The sequence below is a fragment of the Arachis stenosperma genome, chromosome 6, assembly GCF_014773155.1.
Source record: "Arachis stenosperma cultivar V10309 chromosome 6, arast.V10309.gnm1.PFL2, whole genome shotgun sequence".
NCBI lineage: Eukaryota > Viridiplantae > Streptophyta > Magnoliopsida > Fabales > Fabaceae > Arachis > Arachis stenosperma.
In genome coordinates this window covers 14,491,672-14,506,122 of record NC_080382.1, presented here as the reverse complement: position 1 = coordinate 14,506,122, position 14,451 = coordinate 14,491,672, and the positions used below count along the sequence as shown (strand labels likewise).

At 34.2% G+C, this 14,451-nt stretch overlaps 2 protein-coding genes across 4 annotated transcripts; one reads left to right on the top strand and one right to left on the bottom strand.

The window, feature by feature from the left end:
- The first annotated feature begins 249 nt into the window (after positions 1-249).
- Positions 250-10,203, top strand: LOC130933449 (insulin-degrading enzyme-like 1, peroxisomal). Of its 2 annotated transcripts, XM_057863065.1 has the most exons (25): positions 250-624; positions 703-778; positions 1,571-1,638; positions 2,717-2,882; positions 2,972-3,015; positions 3,481-3,532; positions 3,715-3,837; positions 3,925-4,037; positions 4,131-4,293; positions 5,027-5,119; positions 5,343-5,428; positions 5,563-5,649; positions 5,763-5,866; positions 6,613-6,715; positions 6,849-6,944; positions 7,025-7,214; positions 7,329-7,390; positions 7,782-7,886; positions 8,116-8,317; positions 8,406-8,614; positions 8,956-9,080; positions 9,164-9,215; positions 9,296-9,382; positions 9,491-9,613; positions 9,736-10,203. In XM_057863065.1, exons 1-25 carry the CDS (start codon positions 499-501, stop codon positions 9,976-9,978), a joined length of 2,898 nt encoding a protein of 965 aa, XP_057719048.1. In that variant the 5' UTR covers positions 250-498; the 3' UTR covers positions 9,979-10,203. The 2 variants fall into 2 exon arrangements, with proteins under 2 accessions (XP_057719048.1, XP_057719049.1); XM_057863066.1 differs by lacking the exons at positions 250-624; positions 703-778; positions 1,571-1,638; ... (1 more) ...; positions 2,972-3,015; positions 3,481-3,532 and having other exon boundaries at positions 3,719-3,837; positions 4,131-4,228.
- A 550-nt stretch (positions 10,204-10,753) lies between these two features.
- On the bottom strand, positions 10,754-14,401 carry LOC130935921 (uncharacterized). 2 transcript variants are annotated; one of them, XM_057865850.1, is made up of 9 exons: positions 14,209-14,400; positions 13,592-13,738; positions 13,441-13,490; positions 13,285-13,354; positions 13,080-13,185; positions 12,630-12,696; positions 12,391-12,466; positions 11,334-11,629; positions 10,754-11,088 (listed from the first exon to the last, which is right to left on the bottom strand). In XM_057865850.1, the coding sequence occupies exons 2-9, from the start codon at positions 13,710-13,712 to the stop codon at positions 11,005-11,007; spliced, it is 870 nt and encodes a 289-aa protein (XP_057721833.1). In that variant the 5' UTR covers positions 13,713-13,738; positions 14,209-14,400; the 3' UTR covers positions 10,754-11,004. The 2 variants fall into 2 exon arrangements, with proteins under 2 accessions (XP_057721833.1, XP_057721832.1); XM_057865849.1 differs by having other exon boundaries at positions 10,756-11,088; positions 13,592-13,754; positions 14,209-14,401.
- Between the last annotated feature and the right edge of the window lie 50 nt (positions 14,402-14,451).

The following is a 14,451-nucleotide window of genomic DNA, read 5'->3' as shown; positions in this document are numbered from 1 at the left end:
ACTTTTCTCCTTTATCCGGGTTTGGAACCGATTATGTAACGCAAGTATAAGATAGACAGAATTAGAGGTAAATTTTAATATGCTTATATTTACTATAATTATAAAATATTGTTAATTTAAAGTTATATTTTTATACTTTAGCAACATTTTTTTAAAAAAATTATTAAATAATAAAAAAACGTTACTTTAAGTTTAGTAAATTTTTTAGAGCAGTATGGTCACCGTAACCGTAACCAATATAGAGATAAAGAGAGAAAGAGAGATTGAGTGTGATAGAAGAAGACGACGACTACTTCACTAACAGTCCACTCTGCACCACCACCAACCACACACTTCACTTCACATTATCTCAACCAAATTCTATTCTGTTCTCTAAATTCCCGATTCTCCCAATTTGAAATTCAATAATTAAGAATAAACATTCGCACTGTTAGGGTTCTTTCTTCACTCTCTGTGAGCTGAGAAAGAGAGAGAACTCAACAAGAAGAGGAGGAGGAAATGGTAGCGGGAATGGAAGGAGCTGCAGAGATCGTGAAGGCACGTACGGACAAGAGGGATTACAGAAGGATCATCCTTCCCAACTCCCTTCAGGTCCTTCTCATCTCCGATCCCGACACCGACAAGGTATTCTCTCTCTGATTTTTTATTTTCATTTTTTGATTTCAATTTTATTTGGTTGATTCTTGTTTTGGCTGTTTGCAGTGTGCTGCTTCCATGGACGTTGGAGTAGGTTCCTTCAGCGACCCTGCTGGCCTCGAAGGCCTTGCCCATTTCCTAGGTTTCTTTTTCTTTTTCAATTAAGTAATTTGTTCTTTTTACTCGTTGCATGTTGATTTGGATTGGATTCTTTGTTTGCGGTTAAATGTGCTCTTTGAATCACGTTCATCCAAGATAGGCAATTATCATATTTAGCCTTGCTTTAGTTGAAAATTATAATGGGGAGTTAATGATAGAAGCTATTTATCGGTCACTTTTAGCACTATTGAATATCGATATTCCCTGTTCATAGTCGATTGGTGGCAAGTAGCGGAATGGAGTGGAATATAATGAAATAAGATGGAGTAGATGGAATGAAGTGGAGCGGAGCAATATGATTGTTCCACTATATTGTTCATTTGCGTGGATATTTTAGTAATGGAAAGGAGTAATATTCCATTCTGTTGTTTAGATATTCCAACGGAGTGTAGTAAATGTTGTGGGGGAAAAAGTTAGCAAATAGCAATTCACAATCATATTTCTCCCAAATTAGGGGAAGAAAAATGAGGAGAAGTTGTGGTATTGGATAGAATCTATTACCATTTTCCATATCATTCTATCCATTTTATTCAATCCAAACAACGGGACTCGTTAAAATTCCATCCTCTCCCATTCCATTCCACCTTGTTCCACCAATATGTAGCTCGATTAGGAACTGAAGATATTAATGTTTGGTGTTTGGATTATTGTTATATTTATGCTAAAGAGTTGTGTTATGAGAATTTAAGATAATTGTTTCTTGTGGTGGGGTGTGGAATATTTATACCTTTTTAGAAAATTTAATTTTTGATGTGCCTTTTTTCATGGTTGACAGAGCACATGCTGTTTTATGCCAGTGAAAAGTATCCGGTGGAAGATAGCTACTCCAAGTATATCACTGAGGTAGAATTAACACTAAAAAAAATGTCATTCCTGGAAGTGTTTATGAATTTTGATATTGGTACTTCTCTTTATGAAGTGATTGATTGATTGTTTAGCCCTGCTGCCATATGTATCCTGGTTGAACTCTCCAGTTTTGTTCCTCTCTAGCTGTGAGAACATGAAAGCTGAAAGTATCCATCCTTAGCATATAGCACAATGTTATTAATGCTTGTGGTTAGGATATGACGGTCATATGAAAAGTTGAAAACTGTTGAAATTGAGTGTGCATTGCCATTAGGGTATCTCTGAGCATTTAAGGAAACTGAGATGTAACCTTTCATTTCTGTCCATTGAGTATATCGGAAACTAAAATTAATATTCTGCTGAACTCTTGTGATTTTGGGCCTTTGGCATGCTAATTTATTTATTTATTTTAAGGAGCCTTTTATTTTGTGGCTTTGGCTGGGATTTGTCTTCTGGTGTTGTTTTTAATTTATGTTAGTAGCTATCAATACAAGTACTATTGGCAGGGTAAAAGTAGATCTGCGAAGGAAAATTGCATATATTACCAACAAAAGCATACTTGCTAGAGCAATATTTTCATCTTGCTAAGATACTAGTGCAATACTTAATAATCATGAAGTCCTGATTTTGACCCTCGGACTTTACATGTGTGATTTTTTTTGCATTTGGGCAATTTATTTGGATGGAATTAGTTTTGTATTAATTGATTTGGTTAGAATTTATTTTAAGGTAAAATGATTTGTATTTGTTAGTTTGATTTCAAAAATAATTTTTAAGATAACAATTTTTCAGTTCATTGATTTTGAAGCCTAAAATTGATTTTCAGCATCGGTTCAACTTTAAAACCAAACAAATTGGAGAGGGGTAAGAGTACCCACAATTGATTTTGAAGCATTAAAAGGAAACCCCTTCTCTTAAACTGAGCAAAATATAACACACATTGTATACTGATGTCTTTCATTTTAATATTAGAAGCTAAAACTCTTAAATTTTTCCATTTTCAAAAAGACTTCCTGACATCTGTTTGCTAATCACTTTTGCTTGATTTTCTATGCGGTGTGTCTACCTGACACAGCATGGAGGAAGCACAAATGCATTTACATCTGCTGAGCATACCAACTATTATTTTGATGTTAACACAGATGGGTTTGAAGAGGCCCTGGACAGATTTTCCCAGTTCTTTACTAACCCATTGATGTCTCCTGATGCTACCACAAGGGAAATTAAAGCTGTTGACTCTGGTAAGACAATCATTTTAACTTCATTTGGTAGCTTTAGTTTTATCTCCCTTGACATATCTATATCCTTTTCTTTGGTCCATTTCTTGCAGAAAACCAGAAGAATTTACTATCTGATCCATGGAGAATGAACCAGGTATATGCTTGGTAAACTTGATTGTTTGATAACAGAATTCAGAAGTTTATGTGCAGCAATGTTTTTCAAGATTTTTTACTTTGAGTATGTACTTTTGGAAGTAGTTTTCATTTCTGGATGTGTTCCATAGCTTTTATTAATGAAATCAAACTCTCTGAAACTATTTCTTTTATCATTATTGAAATATTTGGATGATTGGTAGTTGGAGGATATAAGAATATGGAAGAACCATTGATCCTATCCTCAGCCGCAAAGTTGAGGAATGGACAAGGAGATTGGATTTCTTGTCTTCAACCTCAGATTTATGAATCTTAATAAACTTCAACTCGTATTTATTGGGTCAAAGTGATTATTCATCCCTACTAGGCAAATAGCCTAGTTTTATTTGCTAAATTTTCAGTTCTTGTCGTTCATCTGTTTTAATTTTGCTCTGTCTCTCCATGTGAAACATCACAATCTGTACAGCTTCAGAAACATCTCAGTTCTGAAGATCATCCTTATCACAAATTTAGTACAGGTCAGTTATTGGTTTGTTTTTCACAATGTAATTTATGAGTATGCTTAACTGTGGTATAACTTATTTTGGAAATTTCCCCCCTCTCCAGGTGTAATCAACATTATGAGGGTGATAATCTTCTTAGCATCATAAATTTCTTGTAGTTCTAAAATAATTAAATAAACTTTTTTTTCTGTGTACAGGTAACTGGGACACTTTGGAAGTTAAACCAAAAGAAAAAGGATTAGACACAAGGAATGAGCTTCTCAAATTCTATGACCACCACTATTCTGCCAATATAATGTGTCTAGTTGTATATACTAATGGTAAACGATATTTTTCTGTCAGTTACAGTTTCTACTAATTATTTTCCTGAAATGGCTGATACAATAGTTATACATTGATATTTTCAGAAAGCCTTGATAAAATTCAAAACATTGTGGAAGTAAAGTTCCAGAATATTAGAAACACCAACAGAAGTTCTTTCCACCCTCCTGGTCAGCCATGTAAATCAGAGCATTTGCAGGTATACATGTTCTGTTTATGACTCGATGGTAATTCTAGCTGGCTCCTTGTGTGCTGATTCTAATGCAATTCCTGTTTTGCCTTCCTGTTTTAGATTCTTGTCAAGACTGTCCCAATAAAGCAAGGTCATAAATTGAAAATTTTATGGCCGGTGACCCCTGAGATTCGTCACTACAATGAGGGTCCATGCAGGTATCTTGGTCATCTTATTGGCCACGAAGGAGAAGGGTCTTTATATTACATCTTGAAAACATTGGGTGGGTTCTGCACATCTGTTGGATATTTTGTTATTAATTTTCTGGAATACTTAAATTTAATTCTTTTATATACTTAAAAATTCCTATGGTTATGTATCGGCATTTTATGGGCTGAAATTGTTCTTGAAATAGTTTTCACTTAGCCTTTTCCTTGTCTAATTCTATAAACTATAAGCAAACATCCTCTTGTTCCTTCCTTTTTATTTGACAGAAAAAGAAATTTATGGATATGAGAGAGAAGAGTACATAGAGAGATGATAAGGCATCTTTGCAAGAAAGAAAAAGAATACATGTAGTTTGTACAAGATTGACCATTGTATCAAAGCAGGCCAATCTCTCTGCATATAATTTCTATTGTCATTGTAAGACTAATAATGGATCCTTTGAAATTTTGGGTTTTGGACTTGCAAGCATATATTATATATAAGTGCCACTCCTTTTGCAGTGTATATAAATACACACTGGAAGTTAATAATTTAAGTTAGTGTCCAGAAATATATTTTCTATGTCTCTTCCTTTCTCCAACAGTCTGTCACTACTTGGAGCCAGGGCCAACTGAAAACTCAACATTTAGACCAGCTTGACTTACGCAATGCAGTTGTCCTTATGCTCATCATGGATGTACATATGATCTTCAGGGTTCTGGATTAGGGGTCTCCTTAATAATAAGTTCATCCAGACATATTCAAGCTTTTATGTATTTTGAAATGTCTCATTAAAATCCACTTTGCAGGATGGGCTACGGGCTTGTCAGCAGGTGAATCAGATTGGAGTTTGGACTTTGCTTTCTTTAAGGTTTCAATTGAGCTTACAGATGCCGGACATGGTTAGATTTCTCTTCCCTCCCTAATTCCTCTGTCATTCACTTATTCGTTTGTACATTTCTTCCCACATTCAACAAGTATTTTCATGATTGTAATTGCTGTAATCAACATCATTGACATTGTTAGTATTATTGTCGTTGTTATTAGTCATGCTAAATTCAAAATACGTGAAGCATCGTTCATTGATTCTTTAACCTCATTCACTCTTTTGGCTTCAATCTGTAGAGCACATACAAGATATCATAGGGTTGTTGTTCAAATATGTTGAACTTCTACAACATTCTGGTGTTTGCGAATGGATATTTGAAGAGGTATGGATATAGATTGTGTTTGATTGCTTAATATGTCCTCTAGAACTGGTTTTTATTCATGCTTTCTAAATGATATACTCTGTTTTTGCACCTGGTTTCAATTGATTATAATGCAATTTTGGATGTCCATGAAGCTTTCAGCTGTTTGTGAGACCAAGTTTCATTATCAAGACAAAATTCCTCCAATTGATTATGTTGTTCACATTTCATCAAATATGCAGGTACTCCATTTCTTTTCTTTTGATGATTAAGTTCCAATGTGATAATATGTTGTTGGCAATAAATCCTTTTTCTTAGAAATTGTAATTCTAATGCATCTGCGTTATTTTTTCAGTTATATCCTCCAAAAGATTGGTTGATAGGATCATCTTTGCCTACTAAGTTCAGCCCAAGTGTTATCAAAATGGTTCTAGATCAGCTTTCTCCAAACAATGTCAGGTAAATGCACTAAAATAAAATAGGTAAAAATCTTATATTTCTAAAAGCCTAAGTTGTTACATCTGCAAAATTACCAAAAGAGCTTAAGTTATAAGGTTGAGATTCATGAATGGTTTTTTATCTAAAAAGAAAATCCGTATAAGATTGTTGTAGGTGATTTTGCAAGACCATGATTATTACTTGACATTACAACAGCATCTATAACTATATAGCCTTATGTCACTAGGTGTAGTTGACTATAGAGATTTCAAAAAGTTTACTTTGGCTTGTCGATGGCCTACCTAACACAACTCTCCTCTTTGTAAGAATCAATGGTTTTTCAAATTAACATATACTCCACATTGATTTGATAAAAATGTGTTTTAAAAAAAGATTTAATTACTGATTGGTTGAGGGTAATTTGCTATGGCTTTCTCCTTTTGAGAAGATTATGAAAGGACATCTAAGGTTGATCCAACGAGCATGCATTATGTTCTAGGGGTTATGACTGAACTTGGTTGTTAAGATTGTAAACTATGTGTAGACCAATTGAGGAGCTTGATAAAATAAATTATAAAGTTGATTTGTTTTCATTGTAAATATAGGCTAGCATTGTAAATTTGAAGCTTTTTGCAATTAATATTTCAATTTTTTTATGTAAGTTATCTATTTTGTTTTTTCTTATTTCTATTGTTGTGATTATTCATTTATATCCATTGGCTGTGGCCTTGTTACAGATACTAATCTAACTCTTAACTATCATATAGAATCTTTTGGGAGTCCAAAAATTTTGAGGAGCATACTGATAGGGTGGAGCCATGGTATGGAACTAAATATTCCATTGAAAAGATTTCCAGCTCTGTGATTCAGGTCTGTGTTGATATCATTAGCTATGCTTGATTTTTGGACTGAATTGAACACAATGTTCATTATTTCAAGTTATATAGTGAAACTGTCATGAAAGAATGGAACCTGACGGTCCTACATAAGCTTCTATCTGCAGGAATGGGTGCATTCTTCTCCTGATCAAAATCTGCATCTTCCGGCTCCCAATGTATTCATTCCCACTGACTTGTCACTGAAGCCTGTGCAAGAGAAAGTATGACATATATAATTATTTCTATTTATCTAGGATTCCTACATGAGTATCTTGACTAAGTTATTAATATTTTGAAACAGGTAAAATTTCCAGTTTTGTTAAGCAGGTCATCATATTCTGCCTTATGGTACAAGCCAGATACATTGTTTTCCACTCCCAAGGCTTACGTAAAGATTGACTTCAATTGCCCGTATGCTGGAAGCTCTCCTGAGGCTGAAGTTTTGACTCATATTTTTACACAATTATTGATGGATTATCTGAATGAATATGGTGGGTTGCTAGTTTTATTCATTGACTTCTTTGTAAAGAGATTTTTGCAATAATGCATCCATTTTGTTAGTAAAATACAAGTTTAAGAGGTTCTTACTGTGAATCTGTTTTTAGCTTATTATGCCCAGGTTGCCGGTTTAAATTACGGTGTGAATCACACAGATAGTGGTTTCCAGGTATCTTTTTTCATATAATTTTACTTTCAAGGTTACAACTTCTGTTTTGAAAATTATATAAATATGCTAAGATATTGTGTGTTCATATCTACATTTTTATGATAATTGACATAGAGAGTGGTGATAATTTATTTTAAATATTCATAAGTGGGATATTGATTATTATTAATTTAAGAGCAAAACTATATGGTTTTGGAGTTTACTGCTGCTGCTTCGGATGCTTTGTATGATAAAATTTGTGGGGGGAGTTGAAAGAAAAACAGAAAAGAGAGGTAGTGAGGAACTTGATTTACACATTCATAATTTTTATGCTCGTTATTTTCCTTCCTGTCTTTTTAGTATGTTATTTCCACATCTTCATAAAAGATAAAACTGCCATGATATCTTTCAGGTGACTGTCCTTGGTTATAATCACAAGTTAAGGATTTTACTTGAAACTATAATTGAAAAGATTGCAACATTCAGAGTGCAAACTGACAGGTTCTCAGTTATTAAGGTATTGTATGAGGATTGAATTGATTCTTGTAGACCATGGGTTGGTTGATTCTTTGGTAGTGCCTTTGCCTATTTATCTCTTTCCATTTAAAATTGGCAGTTATTTTCTTCAAGTTTATTCCGTAATAAGAAAATATATTTAAAAAGTTGAGTCTGCAATATTTATTCTGTAGTTTATCCATGTCATTTTTCTAAACAAAAATATTTGTTTTTACAAACCCATTTATCAGGAAATGGTAACCAAAGAGTACCAGAATTCCAAGTATCAACAACCATATCAACAAGCTATGTACTATTGCTCGTTGATACTTCAAGATCAGACCTGGCCTTGGATGGAACAGCTAGAAGTGCTTCCACTTCTTCAGCCTGAAGATCTTTCAAAATTTGTACCAGCTATGCTCTCAAGATCCTTTTTGGAGTTCTATGTAGCAGGTTGTTATTTGTCTCTCTTCTTTTGGCTCCGTACTGTTTTGTTGCTTTCCAATTCAATTGGGCTTAAAATATTTAGCATATTTTACAGGAAATATTGAAGGTAATGAAGCAGAGTTAATGGTTAGACACATAGAAGATGTTCTCTTTAAGTGTTCAAAACCTTTGTGCCAGCCTTTATTTCCATCTCAGCATGTAACAAATCGGGTTGTTAAGCTTGAAAGTGGCACGAATTACTTCTACCCATCAGAATGTCTTAATCCTAATGATGAGAATTCTGCTCTTGTGCATTATATACAGGTAGATTTTCTCATTTTTGATAATTGTGTTTTGCCTGTAGAGTCCCCAATAAGGAGAATACATCAGATGGATTATAGCAAGAGGGGGACCGAGAAAAACCATAGCGAAAAATTATTAAAATAGATTTAAATTTTAATGATTTAAACATGAATATGATTCATGCTAGAGAATGGCACCATTAAATCCATGTAATCAACAACCCTACTCAGTGTACAAGGCTCAGTTTCTCAAGTATATGTAGACTTGTATTTTTCCCTTAACTTTGGCCGTATCATTGATTAGATGAATCCTTGTTCTTGTAATTTGTAGCCATTGTTCACCCACTTGAGAGAATTTTGCAGGTTGGTCGAGATGACTTCAAGCTGAATGTTAAACTTCAGCTTTTTGCCCTTGTTGCAAAGCAAGCAGCCTTCCATCAGCTTCGATCAGTTGAGCAGCTAGGGTACATTACTGTGCTCATGCAAAGGTATGTATGATTTTAGCATCTGATACCCATATTCAGTATAAAGTATCTCCGTGTGTTTCAACTTATGTTTTGAATGCTTGTAGGAATGATCGCGGTATACGTGGGCTGCAGTTTATTATCCAATCCACAGTAAAGGTAGTTGGAGATATATTTAAATCATTTTGTAAACAATGTCCTGGTTGCTTCATGCTAATAATATTCTGCTTCTTTCTCAGGGTCCTGGAAATATCGATCAAAGAGTTGAGGCATTTCTGAATATGTTCGAGGCCAAACTACTTGAGATGACAGCTGATGACTTTAAGGTCTTCTGGATGTTTTTTAACTGTACTTTCTATTGAATTGTTATTATCTGTTGTTGGTAGTTGCATTGAAAATACCTGTTGTGTATCTGACTTCTCAACTGTATGCAGAGCAACGTAAATGCATTGATAGATATGAAACTAGAAAAACACAAAAACTTGAGGGAAGAATCAGCATTCTTCTGGCGAGAGATTACTGATGGAACTCTGAGGTTTGATAGGAAAGACTTTGAGGTATGAATACAGTTCAAAATACAATACATGTGTCAGAAGAATACGCTCAAAACTGGATTTTAGTTATAGAGCATCATGCTTGTACTGAATTAGCTATATTCTATTGTGTGGCTTTGGCATAGGTTGAAGCATTAAGACAGCTTACTCTTCAAGATTTGATAGACTTCTTCAATGAATATGTCAAAGTTGGTGCACCTCAAAAGAAGACTTTAAGTATAAGAGTTTATGGGAACCTCCATTCCGATGATTACAAAGCAGAGACTTCTCAACCAGACTCAGCTAAAATAGAAAATGTTTTCAGTTTTAGAAAATCTCAGTCTCTTTATGGCTCTTTCAAAGGGCTTTCTGGGCAGATGAAATTGTAGGGATGCTTTTTCTCACCCCATATCTTTACTACCTATAAAGAAAGAACACTCATAGTGACTTAAGTTATTCATTTTCGTAAAATGATTCCCTCATTTCACCGAAAGGTTAGTTTGCACAAGTGCGATTTATCTAGCTTCACATCACCATAAAGGTTTTTGTAGACTTCACATCACCATAAAGATATGATTACCATTTATTGACTTATGTAATCAATTGTCATATAATGATGAGTTACCTTTTTTTTTTTTTGTTACTTCATCGAGTTGTATAACAATAATAATTGGATAATAGGAGATAATGCCTGAAATTTGGGTATGAAGGAAACTAGGCTTTGATATGCAAGTTGTGCAGGGGTAAAATGATCTTTTTTTTAACAAAGAGACTATTAAGCGATCCCATTAGTAAAAATATCGCTAAATTAAATTAAAAGTGAAATAACTTGGGTTTCAGTTCTATCATTGAACTCTACTATTCTCTTTAAAGAATTGATTCTTTTTCCTTAAAAGTTTACAAATTAACTTACTCGTGGAATTCATGTGAATTTCTGCAAATGATTTTATTCTAATGAACTTCATTGAAAAAGGAATGCCTTTTCATTTATGGTCAGTAGTCCTACACTTGGCAATAATATTAGTTATATCACCGATGCAAAGGCAGCCATATGTCATTTTTGTCTTTCTTTGTAAATTGGGAACATCAAATAATGGTTGATTTGATGTGATCAAGATCTAGAATACAAGCAAAATCCAACCTGTGAGGGATTACTTAGTTTTGGTGAATGTCATTGTAACTTTCCAATTACTTATGTTTGAACTTGCATCTACCAATACAAAAAACTCCAATAAATGTTTTTCTACACACCTTTGAAAATTCCGTAAAAATATCAACCAAGTAACTCATTTAGAATAGTATTGAAACGTGTCATAGATTGAAATGGTTGAAAAGGAAAAATTTTAAATAAAGTCTTAGTAACTGTGATTCAGAATATACAAACCATTCAAAGCCCTGAAATTTGACTCCTAATTCTACTCAACTTGCATAGTAGAATTTGCTTCCTCTAAGATGCCCTTTAGTTCCTTTACTCTTTGCCTAGTCAATGCAACACAGTCCTGAAAGCATATCAATTACAATTATCAACTTCTATGAACACCATTTCATCAATCATACATGTATGTGTAAATGATTTATACAGGATACATAATAAACTCTCCTAATCAAGTACAAATTAGAAATTAGATGGAAATTTTAATAAATGGAACATTTTGGTATGCAGAATCAAAATGAGACGAGCAATGTTTATGCTATAGTTTGAGAAGGTTCACTTTGTTAGTGCTGTCACAATTAGCAAACCAACCTGGATAGCAGATGTGAAGGCAAGAACTGGGCCACCAGGCTTGTAAAGGGATACAAGTTGGCCAGATGTATCTAAAGCTATAGTAACCACGGTTTCCATAACAGATTCTTCTTCAGCAGTGGGATCTACCAAGATGTAGTTCTTGTGGAGTATGCACGTCAACGAGAATGGAATGCTTCTTAGTGTAAGATTCCTTTTCTCTTTATTAACTGGCTCTTGTGCCTTCTTTTGTCCATCATCCTCGGACAAGAGCACTATTTTGCCATCATCATTCATTGCAACGGCAGGTATTTGCACTGTCGACATGGAAATTTATGTAAGGAAAGCAAAACTAATAGTACATATAATTAAAACAGTGGCTCAAATCAACAACACCAACAATAATACATAGATTTTATCAGCATAAAATCAGAATAGTCACTGGTAAACTTGAAATTTGATTTCCATGCATTTAAGAAATGTATAAGTAATGGCAGGTGGGATGTATCATTTTAATTGGTCTAATGCATAAAAAGAAAAATGCAACTAGATGCTGCATATAATAATGAAGAAAGCAAGATTTTGGTAAGAAACAATTAGTAATAGTGTTCTCAACATCAATCATTCAGTTCTTAAAAAATCAGATAACCACAATATATACACATTTCAATAATTTGGTGGGCCTGATAAGATTAAAATTATTGCGTTCAAAACTCGACACTTGCATTTTGATATTCCAAATAATTTTAGAAGACAGAAATACATACACACATATAGATATATGAGGTCAAAAGACGTCATTGTAACACACAATAAATAAAAGTATAAAACATGTTCATATTCTATGTCAAGTGTAACTCTTCTAGAACACTTGACTCAATTCATGTATGGTGTACTAAGAGGTAGTCACAGACCACACCTCATATTCTTATCAAGATCTCCAAACTAGCATGCATTTGTAAGTATTAACATTCTTTACCAAAAACCTAAAATGCAGGAAGTATCATTTTGCTGTTTTTATAGGATGAAAGTCATATATGCTCTGAATGATATTCATAATTAAATAAATGACACTTACAATGAGATAAGGCAGCTACTGCCGAAAGTAAAGCTGCATCAAAAAGAGCACCATCAGCATCCAAACAATAGACATCCTGCATGATAACGAAGGCAGTATTATGTCAATTCAATAAATTGACAACCATGCAATCAGAGCAAACAAAGACAGGGTATCTCACATTAAAGTTGGAGTTTTATCCATCCTTTTCTATGTTTGCTCTGTGAAATTTGATAAATGCAGTCCATATAGAAGCTTACCAAGTAAGCCATCCATGCAGCTTTTCCAGTAACCAAAGACAACTCTTTTAAATCAATACTTCCAGAACTGGAAGAGAATAAAAACAATAGGGTCAATTTTGTTGATAATTGAAATACATTAGATATATTAGACAATTAACAAGGAGGGACGACATGATCAGTTATGTAATCTAGATTTGAACATGGAATTCAGTGTAAAAAACAATATAATTATGACTTCAAATCTTGACTTATATTAAAATGTATAATTTGGTTTGTTAGTTGAACAAATAATTACTAGACTTAAACATATAAACAGTTCAATTTGCAAAATAACGGAGAAAGAGAAAAAAAAAAGGAGGGGGGGGGGGGGGGGGGTTGAAGTGACGTTGGTAGTTGTTAGTTCAGCTTGCTCATTGCAGGATCACAAATATGGAACCTAGCAAAGTGATAGGAAAGAAAACAACTTGCCTGGAAATAGTGTCAGACAATTGCTTTGAAATAACTGGTGCTGCTTCAGCAGGCCTTCCAGGTCTAACAATTGGAGAACAAATTGGAGGCATGTGGAAATCAATAGCTGAAATAGAAGAGATAACATGTTTAAATATCGAAATATATGATTTATGGATAAGACTACATAATTACAATAAAAGTGTCACCGCTGATGATAGCCAACCTATACATCCCTCATCTGGTGATTCCAAGGATGGAGTCATAACTTCCATCTTAATAGCGGTCAGCATAGTCTAAGCAAGGAAACAATTAAAAAGACTCAAGAACCTGCTTAACAACGATACCACACACACAAATAGATAGGAGAGGAGTAACTGACAGTTGATCCAATCTTTACAAGTGCTGAACCGTTAGCAGATGCAACAGCGCCTAAACAGAAGAGTTAACAATCTCAATTCCAATTCTCTTATGACTAACAAGCCACATAGAAGACAAAGATTTGGTAAATTGTAAGTAAAATGGCAACTAACCAAGAACTACAGTTGTATCTCTAGCTTTCCCAAGTGATCTACCATCAGGACGTATAGCTTCGGCAAGATGACGCTCAAAATATTTAAGTGGGAAAAGGCGCCTAAAGGCATCAACCTCCATTTCTGATGAAAGATCCTTGGAAGCATCTGGAAATCCCATACTCTTTTGCATATTTAAATAAATAAACAAAAAGTAATGTAAGAAACACATCTACTCATCAGAGCAATGAGAAAGAAACAATGCAACTGCACAAAGAGTTGCCATCCATGAAATGGTGGTAACAGTGACAATACTAAAAGTTAAAAATTAAAATTGCAACTGTTTTCTACTTCTAGAGGTTCTACCATAAATTATTCTGGAAATGCATAGGACCCATTATTTACAACGTAAAAAACTTACGTTTTTATTTCCACCTAAGAAGATAACAAGAAACAAAAGATCAAATGAAACTCAATGAAATGTTCCACAGGTACAAAATCTCACATAACAAAAAATCAATGAGGAAGAACATTCAAACAAGAATAGGAACTCAAATTGCAACGTAGAAATGCACAACAATAAATAATTAAAAATCATATATTAAAAAAGGCGCGAATAGCTGGGAAATGGTACTGACTGTATAAGAAGCAGCAGCTTGCCAGAGAGGAGGTGGACGACAAGAATGTCCAAGCCGATGGTCGTGCCGGGGGATCCGCCGGGGTGGTGGCGGTGTTGCCAGAGGCGGTGGCGCCGATGGTCGGAGAAGAGTGGTGTAGGGTGCGGCTGGTGTTTGGCGAGTGAGGAGCTTAGGTCTCCGTAAATGAAAGCTCTAAAGTTCTTTCTCTTTTTTTTTATTTTTTTTTCCAATGTTGCGTGAAAA